This window comes from Paramisgurnus dabryanus, chromosome 3 (assembly GCF_030506205.2).
Source record: "Paramisgurnus dabryanus chromosome 3, PD_genome_1.1, whole genome shotgun sequence".
Taxonomy (NCBI): Eukaryota; Metazoa; Chordata; class Actinopteri; order Cypriniformes; family Cobitidae; genus Paramisgurnus; species Paramisgurnus dabryanus.
This window is the reverse complement of record NC_133339.1, coordinates 32,912,406-32,926,042: the sequence shown is the minus strand read 5'-3', so window position 1 is coordinate 32,926,042 and position 13,637 is coordinate 32,912,406. Positions and strand designations below refer to the sequence as shown.

The 13,637-nt window shown below is 36.2% G+C and overlaps 2 protein-coding genes across 9 annotated transcripts; both read left to right on the top strand.

Annotated features, from left to right (window-relative positions):
- The first annotated feature begins 1,792 nt into the window (after positions 1-1,792).
- On the top strand, positions 1,793-6,538 carry LOC135767169 (C-type lectin domain family 6 member A-like). Of its 5 annotated transcripts, none has more exons than XM_065276914.2 (7): positions 1,793-1,890; positions 3,007-3,108; positions 3,193-3,249; positions 3,323-3,382; positions 3,593-3,729; positions 5,201-5,325; positions 5,926-6,536. In XM_065276914.2, exons 1-7 carry the CDS (start codon positions 1,827-1,829, stop codon positions 6,074-6,076), a joined length of 696 nt encoding a protein of 231 aa, XP_065132986.1. In that variant the 5' UTR covers positions 1,793-1,826; the 3' UTR covers positions 6,077-6,536. The 5 variants fall into 5 exon arrangements, with proteins under 5 accessions (XP_065132986.1, XP_065133018.1, XP_073670256.1 ...); XM_065276946.2 differs by lacking the exon at positions 1,793-1,890 and adding an exon at positions 2,682-2,777 and having other exon boundaries at positions 5,201-5,329; positions 5,926-6,538; XM_073814155.1 differs by lacking the exon at positions 1,793-1,890 and adding an exon at positions 2,682-2,777 and having other exon boundaries at positions 3,323-3,377; positions 3,591-3,729.
- A 3,125-nt stretch (positions 6,539-9,663) lies between these two features.
- On the top strand, positions 9,664-12,236 carry LOC135767354 (C-type lectin domain family 4 member C-like). Of its 4 annotated transcripts, none has more exons than XM_073814153.1 (6): positions 9,664-9,785; positions 9,863-9,964; positions 10,886-11,056; positions 11,139-11,275; positions 11,502-11,584; positions 11,763-12,236. In XM_073814153.1, exons 1-6 carry the CDS (start codon positions 9,719-9,721, stop codon positions 11,917-11,919), a joined length of 717 nt encoding a protein of 238 aa, XP_073670254.1. In that variant the 5' UTR covers positions 9,664-9,718; the 3' UTR covers positions 11,920-12,236. The 4 variants fall into 4 exon arrangements, with proteins under 4 accessions (XP_073670254.1, XP_065133122.1, XP_073670255.1 ...); XM_065277050.1 differs by having other exon boundaries at positions 11,502-11,620; XM_065277128.2 differs by having other exon boundaries at positions 9,665-9,773; positions 11,502-11,620.
- Positions 12,237-13,637: the final 1,401 nt, after the last annotated feature.

Here is a 13,637-nt window from a genome sequence, read left to right as displayed (position 1 = left end):
GAGGTCACACTAAATACTGACAGATGCCTGAAGACGACATTTAGTTCTGAAAATTGTTTTGTTTTTAATTTTGTGTACATATTTCCTGTATTTTCTGTTTGTATCTTAAAAAAGAGTGAAAAATAAATATGGATGGACATTAAAACTTTGCTAAAACAACAAAGCTGATGATGGTGTCCTAAGACTTTTGCACAGTACTATATATAAGTGCAATGATAAGTCTCATTATACTCTTTCTTTTAACTGTGTGTAATTTTTACATGTTACACATACTGTTTGGCTAACTTTAATGAGTTACATTACATAATTTTTATAAATTTAATGAGTGGAATAAAATGTAACTTTTTGTTGTTAGACTTAATTTAGTAAAATAATGCACTACTTTTCACATATGAACGTTAACTTTCAGCAGTTTTACTTAATCTTGTCATGTTCCTATTACTTTTAAAAAAATCTATATATTTATGCAAACTTAATTTAACTGAGTTAATTTAACAAAAATGTGTCTTGTCAGCTTTACTTAAAAATTCTTTGTTTAGCCAACACAACATTGCGTTAGGATTAAAGTTGCACCCTATTGGCTGCTGATTTTGCAGCCTATTATGGGTAATTGTTGTTCATGCATTTCTAACAGCCTAAGGTCTCCTTAACACAACAATATACATTAAATGCAAAATCTTAGATTTTTGTTTTGGAAATTGTGAAGTCCCATACTTTTACCTTGGACTGCTACTCAACACTGAACTGTCAAAGTTAAAATAGTATGTTTTAAGTACATTAATTAAATACCTTAAAATCATTTTCTATTTCTTCATTATAATATGGAGTAATTGATATATAAATATGAATAAAATAAAAATGCCTTCTTAATATAGAGGAGAACTGGGGCAAAAGTACCACAGTGTCACCGTTTTGCGTGTGTAGGTCCAGATAGCTGTTTTCAACCATGATAAGTAAATTCCTAAAGAAAGAGGTCATTTTTTCTTATAACGCGTTGTGTTTCTGGTTTCATGTGTTACAGAATAGATCAATCTACAGGTTATGTAGTGCTCTTACACATCCTGAAGTTTGCCTTCTCAGAGTTTTTCAAAATAAAAGTAAATCAGGTTTAAATGTCAGGAGTTCCTGTCGGGATGAAAGTAACACTCGTCACTTTTGTTCAGCTGCTAATACTGTTGCATTAGGTTGAAAATGTATGTTATTCTAATTTAATTTTTTTATTTCTAATTTTAATTTCAGTTCAGCTGTTAAATATTTTATATTCTCAACAATTCAAGTTGGTACTGTCAGTTTGCTTCTGAAACATTTGATAAAACAAATTTAAAAGAAAATGTATTTTTGTCAGTCATGTGTATTTGCTAAAAACAAGTGTAACACAAAAATCTATCTTCTGTTCTGTATACTTTTGACCCACCTATGTGTTTCTTTCATCCCTGCTGACAGGGTCAAAAGTAACATTTCCCTACTTATGTTCAAATTGTACAAACTGAAATTAGATTGAAGTCGTGTTACATGTTTAAAATTCCACCTGGAATTGATAGACCACACCTGTGAGTAATTGAACACAGCATAAATATATACCTGTATGAAACATTATCTTAAAAAATTGCTTTTTCTTAAATATGGTACTTTCCCCCTGCTCTCACCTACACAATTATTTTCCAGAGCCCAACAGTTTTTGGCACACTCCACTCTCAGGAAATGACAGGAAATAAAAAAAGGAAATGATAAAATGAAATGATGTCAGGGAAGTTTGGTAGCTGAATTTCTCAAATTTCAAGATTAACTTGTATACAGTATATTTCAAAATTATCTACCGCCACAAGATGCATGAAAACATTTACATTAATGCGCAGAACAACAACTATCAACAAGTAACAGATAATAAGTGTAAGTGTTTTTTCTCTCTCTAAAATTCATTCTCAAATTTACATTACATTGTACATAGTGGATGTATGTTGATATAAAAGTTGATTATGTCATTAGATAGACAGTATAATCTTTTAGCTGCTATAGATTTTGAGCAAGCTCTTAGTATTCTTTCTCTTTCAAATTTTTCTCAGTTTAGTATATAAATAGATATTTTAGCTTTATATTTTGCATCATTTTGCTGTTTTCTCTTTATTTTTACATTCAACATTTCTTTTTTTAAGTCTGCCCAAGTTGTATAACTTTATAGAGTGGAATAATTTCAAATAGCCTACATTTTTTAAGGGGTTACTCCATGCACTGTAAGAGAAAGGTACACAAACATCTCTGCTACAAATAAACACTTAGTTTTTTTTTTGTGGGACCTGCTGTTATCGTACAATTACACCAAAAGTGACAGGAGTGCAAACGTTACAACTTACCCCATATGTGGGGTTAATTGTAGCAAATAGAGGATTTGTTGTAACACCTGCTAAAAAAATTGTTTAAACAAAAATAATTAAATAAAATTCTGTCTATATACTAAAGGTGGATATTGTTTATATATCTATCTATAATAGATGAATGTGTGAATATCTATCCATTCATGATCCTTCATCTAACCATCTTTTTATTGTGCATCAATGTTAGATTTTTTTGAACGGGCTGTAACCCTAACCTAACTTAGTACTCTTATGAAAGGAAATGATGAAAGGAAATGATGATAGGGAAGTTTTGTATAGCTGAATTGCTTAAATTCTAAGAATTTTTACTATTATACCTCACAATTATCTACCGCCTCAAGATGCCTGAAAATATTTACACTAATGCGCAGCACAACAACTATCAACAAGTAACAGACGATGAGTGTAAGTGTCATTCTGAATAGTTTGAGTAATTAAAACCTTAATTTACATTACAGTGTACAAAGTGGATGTGTGTTGATATAAAAAATGACTCTCTGTCATCAGAAAAACAGTATAATCTTATTAACAGTTGCTATAGACTTTCAGCAAGCTCTTAGTTTTCTTTCTTAGTTTAGTGTATAAATATATATATAGATATATATAGTTTTTAAAATGATTTTTTTTATTTCAGATAAGATACATGCGATTGATAAGAGAGGTGTTCGCTGTATTGCAGTTCTCACTGTCCTCCTCTCCTTGTCTTTGCTGGTTAATGTAGTGTTGGGATACAAGTGTGAGTATCATAATGTACATTACCAAATACACACGCATGTTTTTGCACCATGAGACGGTTTCTTATCTCTGATATGCTTTATAGATCATAACACTGACACAAATCAGGGATGTGAACTAGTAACCAACATTTCAAGTCCAGGTAAGAACAAATTTCTGTTTCATTCCTAAATCATATAATATTTTTTAGATTAAATAATTTTTTTTCTTTGCAGTGTCCAACACACAAACAACTAAAGAAGTCAACAAGCCATCAGTGAGCTGTTCAGATAAAGGTATGTCAAACTATAGCCATTCAAGATGCAGTCGGTGTCACTTTATTATGATATGAACAAACTTTATATCTCCAATCATAATCAATCAAGAATTTTTTCCGGCCACATTTCTTGTGCAACGTTGCTTGCTTAACACTATGCAATTGTTATTCTGATGTAGTGCAGTGTTGACTAAAAAGAAATACAATACAGGACCAACTTTCATTTCAGATTTGCTGGGTAAATGGGTTCTGAACAAGGACAGATTTTATGTTTTTCATGATGAAATAAGGAACTGGATCGACAGCAGAGACCACTGTCAGACCCTGAACGGAGACCTGGTCATTATTAAAAGCAAAGAGGAACAGGTACACAACAGACATACAGTAGATATCTCAAATCAAATCCATTGTTTGTCACTCGATCATTAAATGCAACAGTAGGTTAGAGTCTTGGGAATCTGATCAACAGCAGTCTTAACAATAAAAAGACATGTGACAGCAGTGAAAGCGATAGGAGACATAATAATATAAACATTGGATACATTGTTATATCTGCTGGGTTATTTTTAACCCAATGCTGGGTAAATATTGTACAGAATGGTTTACATCTATACACATATTTACACACAATACAGCAGATTTACACAACCATTGTAGCCAAATGTTGGTCATCTGATAAAAATGCTAAGGCAAGAGTTCATTTTGGTCTTAACCTTCATGAGCGATACCTTCAATTGTGCAGCTTGTTATGTGCTTTTCACCTAGACTTGCCTTTTAACTTTCACCTGTTAGCTCTTAAGAAATACTCAGATCACTTTAGCAGTCAGGCAAGCACAAAAAATACATTTCTTAATAAAGGTACACTGTCAGAAAAAAAGATCCCTGGCTGTTACTTGGGCCTTTCAAAGAGTACACCTTTGCACCCAGTACCTCAAAGGTACATACTGTTACCAAATGTTTACATATCTGTGAAAGTGGTGTATATTAGTACATTTTTTAAAGGTACAGCTGCGCCAGTGACAGCTTGGAACCATTTTTGACCATTTCTTCTGACAGTGTATAATAAACCAGAAGAAGCCCTGGCAGGTAGCCACCATATTTTTTTTCTGAAGTAGCCTAGGCTACAGAGTGACAGCACATAGTGCTTTGAATTTCATTGTATAACAATAATGCCCTTCATAAGCTAAGTGCAGTAACTACGCAAACACTGAAACCGAGAAAAATGCCCTTAAAGGTGCAGTGTGTAATTTTTAAAAGGATCTCTTGACAGAAATGCAAAATAATATATTATCAGGGGTGTATAAAGACCTTTCATAATGAACCGTTATGTGTTTATTACCTTAGAATGAGACGTTTTTAATCTACATACACCGAGGGTCCCCTTACATGGAAGTCACCATTTTGGGCATCCATGTTTCTACAGAAGCCTTTAACAGACAACATTTTTTTAGTAAGTTGTCTCCGACGATGACATGTTTGTCGGGTGGCGGCTACCGTAGCTTCTCTATGTGTTTCAAAAGTGAGGGGTGAGCAGTGGACTGAGCCGTTGGTTGCAATTCGCAACCTCACCACTAGATGCCGCTAACATTTACACACTGCACCTTTAAAGTTTTTACACCAGCCAGTCAAACATGTTACTGCAATTTTGGCAGCAACGTTTCTCTGAAATGGGACAAAATTTAACCAGGAGACTTTGTCACAAGACACATCAGATCTCACAAAGCCCATTTTAATCCTTAACTCAATTTTGACCAAATGCATAGTCACTGCGCTTTGCCTTTGTAGGGCAGAATAGCACTGAACTTGACAAACATTTGACATCACTGTGTCTTCTTAGGATTTTCTTGCTCAACAAATAGTCAAGCTCGATGCACCGGCACTACACTGGATTGGCCTGACTGACAGCCAAACTGAGGGGGTGTGGCTTTGGGTGGACAACACCCCATTAAACGACAACCTCTCGCAAGTATCATTTAAAAATCTGTCAAAACATTTACTGCATATATGATGTGCTTGCTTATTGTAAGCCATGTAGCGCATACAGATTATTAAAGGGGACAGAGAATGAAAAACCATTTTTACCTTGTCTTTGTTGAATAATTGTAGTCTACCCGCATTCACAAACATACAAAAAGTGCTAGACATGCTAAACATCTCAGTCTCATAGAAATTCCTCTTTTAGAAATGTCAGCCAGAAAACGGCCCAATCTGAAAAACTGATGCTTATGACATCACAGGCATCTCACTGCCCCCCCACTTTAAAATAATTGACTACATTTTTGAGTGGCAGCAAAGTCAGCCAATCAGTAATGAGATTGCAAGTTAAGCCAGTAGGGGGAGCCAAATAGGTGCAAAACCACTTGTTTAAAATCCCCCACCCTAATAGAGCTATCTGAGAGAGGTTTTTAGGAAGCTTCTAAGGCATTACAGACCCAAACAAAAACTTTTTTGTCTACATGTCAAATCACAGAACAAGAATAAATACTTCGTTCAATCATTCTATGTCACCTTTAAATTTCAAGATTAAGTTTCTTAAATGCATATACCTGTGTTAACTGTCAGGTGGTGGATCTTCCCTCCTGATAACCATCCTAGAGATGATCCTTTGGGTGAAGACTGTGCTGTATTAAATGGCTTTTCAAAAGGAGAAAAATGGGGAGACATTTCCTGCTCAAAGAAGGAGAAAAGCATTTGCGAGATTCCATGTTATTGAAGACTAATGTAATCATGATCATATTCATGGTCTCAGTAGTGATAAGTTTATGACTATATATTAATGTAATTAATGTCAATTACAAGTGTGGAGAAAATTATCATGAATGCATTAATGTTTTGTATTGTTTTTTATTAATCTTATTTTTGCTTAACAAAAACAGGAGGTTTGTTTGTGCAAATGCTTGTGACAGGAAACGTGACCTGCTCTGGATGAACTGATATATACTTGCGTAAATATAGTTCAATATTATGCTTTTGTAATAAGCATATTAAAAAATATATATTACATATACTTCTCCAAATTCTGTTTAAAAGTATGGCTGATGAATGAGAAGCATATTGATTTGACTTTCAGCATGTCTTGTACTTAAACATAATTATGATATGGAATAATGATATGTCCATACATTTTTTCAGCATTAAACATTTCATTTGTCTGTGTATGCACAATATCTGAAAAATAAAATGGTAAAAACCAAGGCAACTCTTCAAGACTGCATTTTTTTGTTTTAAACCTGACTTATTTCAAAGCATCTGACTCAACTTGCTCCATAGCTAACACTTTGCAATGTTAAGTAAATTAGTTTTTTTTTTTTTTTTGGTTAATAAGCAATTTCGGGCACTTCAATATTTATTTATTTTTTGTTAATTCACGGTTACTATGGCTTGTTTGTACAGCACGTGGTCTGGTTGGTTTCACAGCCCTGACAGCTTCTGCTGACCAAGTTATTTTTGTAAACTGTGAAGAGGAACAAACATTCAAAACTTGTTTAACTCAACTTTAACTCCGGTAACATCACAGATAATCAGATTTTGGTTGCCCCAGCTAAAAAAGTACTTCCAATTTATGAATGAACTTTGCCCTATTGATTTATTTTCATTTTCACATGTCACAATACTAAGAACACATTTTTAAAACTTTTGTCATTGCGTTAACCCAGAAACCATTCAATGACCACTAGTGTCAAAATTCAAGTAATCTTGTTTTATTCAAATTCCTGATCTCACAGGAATTGGCTAATTCGGCTATGATGTCTTATTCATACAAAAACGTGTAATTATTATAAAAAAAGCAAACAGGGTACTATCAGGAACGAGCATTGCGTCAGTAGATTACACTATGGGATAAAACGGTTTTCTCATATACTAAAGCTTTTGTTTCTTGTCTGTGAAAATCACAGACCAATGGTATCTAAGCCTGCCATTTTAGGCAGAGCTGAATAAGTCTGGGCCTTATTCGACTAAAGTGTGAAATGAAAAAAGAGTAACATGAGTAACCTTATTATTCCCTTTTAATATACAGTTCAATAGTTCACCTGCGCATTCAGATCTTAATGATTAATGGGAAACAAACTTGGCTTGCTGTCCTCGAAGGGAGCTCTACAGCTGAGCTCTGAACCTTCAGAGAGAGCGAACCTGAGGCCGGGGCTCGAGCCCCAAGTTCAACCCCCCCTTGCAACAGAAATGCACAGAGGAAGAAAGAGAGCAGTGAAGGAGGAGGTGGGATGCCGGAAAAACTGCAGCTGGACCCGGAGGCCGGAAGGCTGCCTTATATACGCCCATAATGATGATTGACAGACCTGAATGTTTAGGCTCCTCTCGAAACTACGTTTAGAGCTACAATTAACTCTGCATTGCATCAGTAGCTGACGCCTTAGGTACGTATCCCATAATGCCGTGATATGGCGGACTTGGAGTGCATTTAAGATGGAGGCAAGGCACTTATAGGGCTTGTGTTTCTGAGCGGACCAAGTCCAAGATCGGTCTGAGGATGCCATTTTTCTTTGGGACAATTGCTGTAAAATCTTGACTTGCTCTGCATCACAGGGGCCGTCTCTATAGGGCTTTTCTCTAAAAGGGCAAGTACTTCAGCTCTGGGGATATGGATGCGATTGTTGGAAAGCGAAGAGTGAAATATGCTTAGGAAATAAATGGGCCCTGCGAGCGAACTGAAGTGAGTAGCAGTTTTCTTTCACATCTAGGGAATGGAGCACCAGACGTGAAATGTGAACCTGCTGTCTATAAGTATGGGAGTATTTGCAGAAACGGAACACAGCACGGCGGCAGGGTACCCATTTCTGCAATAGTATAGTGAGGAGGAAATTTGCTCTTCTTGTGAGAAATTTTGGTTTCGCTATAACAGCAGTGTTGGGTGTGGGAGCGGATGGAGTGTGAACGAGAACATAACCGGCAACGGCTTTTCCATTGCATGGGTCCCCATGGTTTGGTTTGGGTCGGGTCAGCTTACTTTTGGGGGCTTTTCCACTGGGTGCAGTATTTAGTACCCGATACTTTTTAAGTACCACCTTGGTTGGGATTCCAAGCGACCCGACCTGATACCAAAACGTGACACGAAAACACTGTAAATCACTGATTAGTCTGAGAGAATCATCGATACCAGCGTCATCCCTGTCCACAGGTTGTGAATAAAGAATTGCAGTTTGTGGCGGCACAGTCACGACGCACACATCTGCATATATGCTTAAATGCAACTCAGCCTAGGCGAGTATTAACCCCTTTGGGATGTGGCCCTTGATGCCTTGGGTGGCACGGCTTGAAAGGGTGATTGGATTTTGATTGCCATCCACTGGCCAAAGACAGGCAGAGGTGGGCAGAAGAATTCAACCACAGAGAGCGTGTGGGGGACAGAACTGCGGCGTGGGTATAATGGAGCTGCGCGTGAGCTCCTATAGGGGGGAGCTGCTGGTGGCATTCTGGCTGCAGGAACCACTTGTTGAGACAAATCTGTTCTGGCTTGACTGGGGAGGACATCGCTGGGTTCATCAGCCGGTGGGTCATCATCTTCCGAAGTGCCCAAATCTTAGCCTTCCGAGGTAGGCAACTTCAAGCTCTTCCGAGCCACAAAACAAAACCATAGCACTTGCACCGGAGGAAGGGCGCAAGTCTTTGTGGGTGTAAACTACCAGGACATTGTGGTGTAGAGTGGGTATGCTGCAGCTGAGCTGATGTGAGCTCATCCTTGCACCTTCGTTCAGGCTCGTGGTTCCGCTGCTTCTTCTGTCTCTGCTTGAGAGGGAGTGAAGGGGGAGCAAGGAAAGGTAGTAGCAGTGAGGGCAAAAAGGGTGAAAGGGCTTCTTCCTCAGAGCAGCATGCTAAAGGAGAAAAAAGTACTAAATGGCATTCAGCCCGGACTTATGAAGGCAAAAAGCTCCATCTGAAATGGCGGCCTCGAACGCCATAGGTCTGTGATTTTCACAGATTTGAACCAACAGGCTTTAGAAAACAGAGGTTTTCGTATAGCATTATTTACTGACGCAATGCGAAGTGAACTGTTTTGAAAGTGGACAATAATGATACCCAATATTACAGGGGTGTGAAAGCAAATTGCACAAAAACTTACTTGGATTTCATTTATAGCCATCTTGTAAAAAAATTGGCATGAGAGTGTGTTGAGAAATTAATGAATATTTTCAATGATAGAAGTACAGAGGTAAAATTAAACATGGCATGCAAATTTAATTTACACTTCAAAAAAACAAAGAACCTCGGATAATAAGTTAATAAGCGGAGACCCCAAACCACCAATAACCAACCAACAGGAAATGATCACAGGAAATAGCACATGGTAGATCGCATAGCACGGTCCTCACTTCAGTCCATGCTTCTGTAAAAGCAAAAGATGCCTGAAAATATATATTGCAATACTATTTCGAGGACCAAGACAAGATCAACAAGTAATTATGAACGTAAATGCCTTTTTTGAATGTAACTTTTGGCATGTTAAATTGCATTTATGTGCTAGAGTTATTTCATTCTTTTTTAGATAAACAGCAGTTCAGCGATAAGCGACCTGATGGCTGTGTTGTGGTTCTCCTTGTTCTCCTCTTCCTGTCTCTGGTGGCAAATGCGGTGCTTGCATATTTGTGTAAGTAACCTCATGATGGTATGATTATTGTGTGCCAATGTAGACTGTACTGAGTGGTTTTGTTTTTGTATTTTGTCTTTTTTGTTTTGCTTTATTGGGTTATAAAGCATCGTGCCAAAGGACTGCAGTTGAAATATAGCCGGCTGGCTAACACTGGCACATTTACAGTAATGTTGATTAATGTGTGTTGTCCTTATAAATAAAATAAACAAATATATAAAATATATATATAAAAAAAAAGATTTACAGACAAATATGTTTGTCAGATACATTTATTATGCATTATTTATACAATTATTCATCCTGTATCACTTAATATTACAGCATCCTCTTACATGCATTACAAGTTTACTTTCAAAGTGCATTTTGCTTTCCTTTAATATTTTGCATTAAAAGTCTTTAAACTTTTATGACTTTTCATAGAGCTGCAGAGCTAATGTCAAGTTAGCCCACCATCAGCTTGTTATTTTTAACAAGGTTATAATGGGCTTATTTATCTGTATTAAAATATAGTTCAAACCGAAAATACAGGAAATATATACATAAATATAAAAGTTTTTTTTTTTTTTGAAAAAGTCAATATTTAGTGTGACCTCTCTTGGCACTAAACACATAAACTCTTTTGATGAGACTTAGAATTAGGCTTGCCTGCAGGTTCCTGCTGATATTGCTCAAGTGTAAGGGAAATCGCACTAAACACTTCACACTTTAGCTTATCATTTTATTCTGTTTTTAATACTGCATACACATTTCCTGGGGCAAAAATATGTTTAGAAATGATAAAACAATGAAAATAAATGCTGACCACTACTAGGACCTTATATACGCTCATACATGCATATAGTTTTTAAGGTCATTTGTACATACTACCACTGGGGACACTGTAATGTAATAAAATACTGTATCTCATTTCTTTTACAGATTTCAGGAATGGCATAGTTGGTTGTGAGCCCGTAACAAACTGCTCAGAGCCAGGTACTGTAGACAGCCACAATAGTGCGCATAGAGACAATATACACGATGAATTGAACATGTGGATCCATCCCGAGGGTATCGAAGACTGGACAACAGCAAATTACTGTCCAGAAAAAAGCAAGTCAAACATTTCTTACTCATGTCACATTTAACATGAAATCACATTGGTTATTACATGACCATTTCTACGTCGCAACAGATTTCATTGAGACGTGGGTGAAAGACAGGGACAAATTCTATGTTTTATCCAATGATATAATGAACTGGAACAGCAGCAGGGAGCGCTGTCAGGCTCTGGGTGGAGATCTAGTGATCATCAGTAGTAAAGAGGAGCAGGTAACATTCTGTATCATCTGACAACATTAAAAGCCCCTATTCTTCATCTTATGCTACTGAAATGTAGTTGAATTAAAACAGTTTTTTCCTAAATTTTTTACTATTAAAAGATATCAAGGTCCGTATTATATTTAGAGATGATCTGCATCATCTTTATTTACTGCACATTATCGATGATCATGTCTGCACTGTAGTATCCTCAGTAAATAATCTCTCCATCCTGCAGAGTTTTTTTGCTGACCGAATAGGCGCTAGCCAAGTATTATATTGGATTGGTCTGACCGATAGCCACATGGAGGGAAAGTGGATGTGGGTAGACAACACCTCATTAAATGAAAATCCTGGGCAAGTCATATTTTTTATTTTTAAGTCTGACATGCTTAAAATTTGACAAGTTTGGATTAGTGCAATATGTCAGACAATAATGACATATGTGTTTCTCAAAAGTATATTTGATTTATCTTAGCTATGCGGTCATTTGTTTCAGTTCCTTTTGGACAGCCCCTCCTGATAATTTTATATCAGCTGAATATCCTGACGGTGAAGATTGTGTTGTGTTAAACGGGAGGACCAAAGATGCATTATGGGGGGACGTTTCTTGCTTCAGGGAGGAAAGAAGAATTTGTGAACTTCTCTGTTCTTAGGAAATATTTGAAATAAGTATCTGTGTGACTGATTTTTATGTGATTTCACTGTACAGTATTGCTAAATCAAATTATGGAATATTTGTCTGTCATTTAAATACTGAAGAAATATTAAGTTTTTATTAAAATTTGATAGATTTTAATAGGATGGGCAGTCCAATGTTTAAGTGTTTTTTTAACTCCTAGATTCACAAATACATTCATACAAGAAATGGCGTTTAATTTATATGTGAGTTATTATTACATATTGGTGACTTAGTATGGATGTGTGAAAAACTAAAGTGGAAACAGAATAAAAACTGTTTTGCTTTGTTACACATTGTGTTTCATTCCACGTTTATTTTGTATTTTTTAATTATTGAGGTCATACGGATCTTGTTAAAGTGTTTAAAGGTGATCTAGATATTATATCTATGTATTTTTTTATATCAGAAAGTATTCAAACCCCTTCACTTTTTACCATTTGTTGGGCTACTCCTCTCTTCAGTTCAAAGCCTGCTTGGATTTTGCACAAAGCATCTGAAGAACACTGTCAGAAAAAAAGGTACAAAACTGTACCTTTTTTGTCACTGGGGTGGTACCCTAAGGTATCGTTTTGTACCTTTACAGGTATATAAACATAATACAATGTTGTACCTTTTTGGGTACATTACTGTTCCTTAAGGATCTATTTTGTACCTTTAAAGGTACAGTTAACTGTTTTGTACCCCTAAAATTTAACTGGTACAAAACTGTTCCTTAAGGTACACAATTGGTCCTTAGAGTATAAAATTGTACCCCGGTACAACATTTCAATGTGTTTTATACCCATAAAGGTACAAAAATGGACCTTTTAGGATACCACCCCAGCGACAGAAAAAGGAACAACTTTGTACCTTTTTTTCTGACAGTGATGGACTCTCAGACTTAGGCTTTTCACACTTGAAATTGTTTACCCGGGTTATTGTAAACACTGAATTATGTGTTTAATATTTAACACTGTTTATATAACCAGGGTTAAAGGGATAGTTCACCAAAATATGAACATTATTTTATCATTTACTCTCAAGTAGTTACGAACCTGTATAAATTTGAAGGCAGAGGCCCCATTGACTTCCATAGTAGGAAAAAGAATACTATGAAAGTCATTGGGGCCTCTTAACGGTTTGGTTACAAACATTTTCAAAATATCTTTTCATCAGAACAAAAAATTTTACAGGTTTGTAACAACATGAGAGAATTTTCATTTTTGGGTGAACTATCCCTTTAAAAGATAGCCCTGGGTATTTATAATCTGAAGTGTCTGTCACACTGTGCATTTGTAAACCTTGGGTTAACGGTGGCAAGCATTAAAATTGAATAAAAAAGTGGTGTCAGACTGACTTAATTAAAAGTTACTGCTTTAAATATCCGTTTGTCTCATGCTTCCACATCAGTGACAAAACACATCACACACATTACAAAGATTTTGTCAGGAGGAAACCAGACGCCGCTCATCACCTTCCAATATAGTTCCAACAGTGAATCATGCTGTTGGGGTGTTTTTTAGCATAAGGGACTGGGAGACAGGTTAGGATTTAGGGACAGCTAAGTGGAGCAAAGTACAGAGATATCCTCAATGCAAACCTGTTACAGATCACTCATGACCTCAAACTGGGCTGAAGTTTGATTTTCCTACATGAAATCGCCGCTTTTGGACTTCTATTAAAACTGGTGCCCCACAACCCATAAAAACCAGA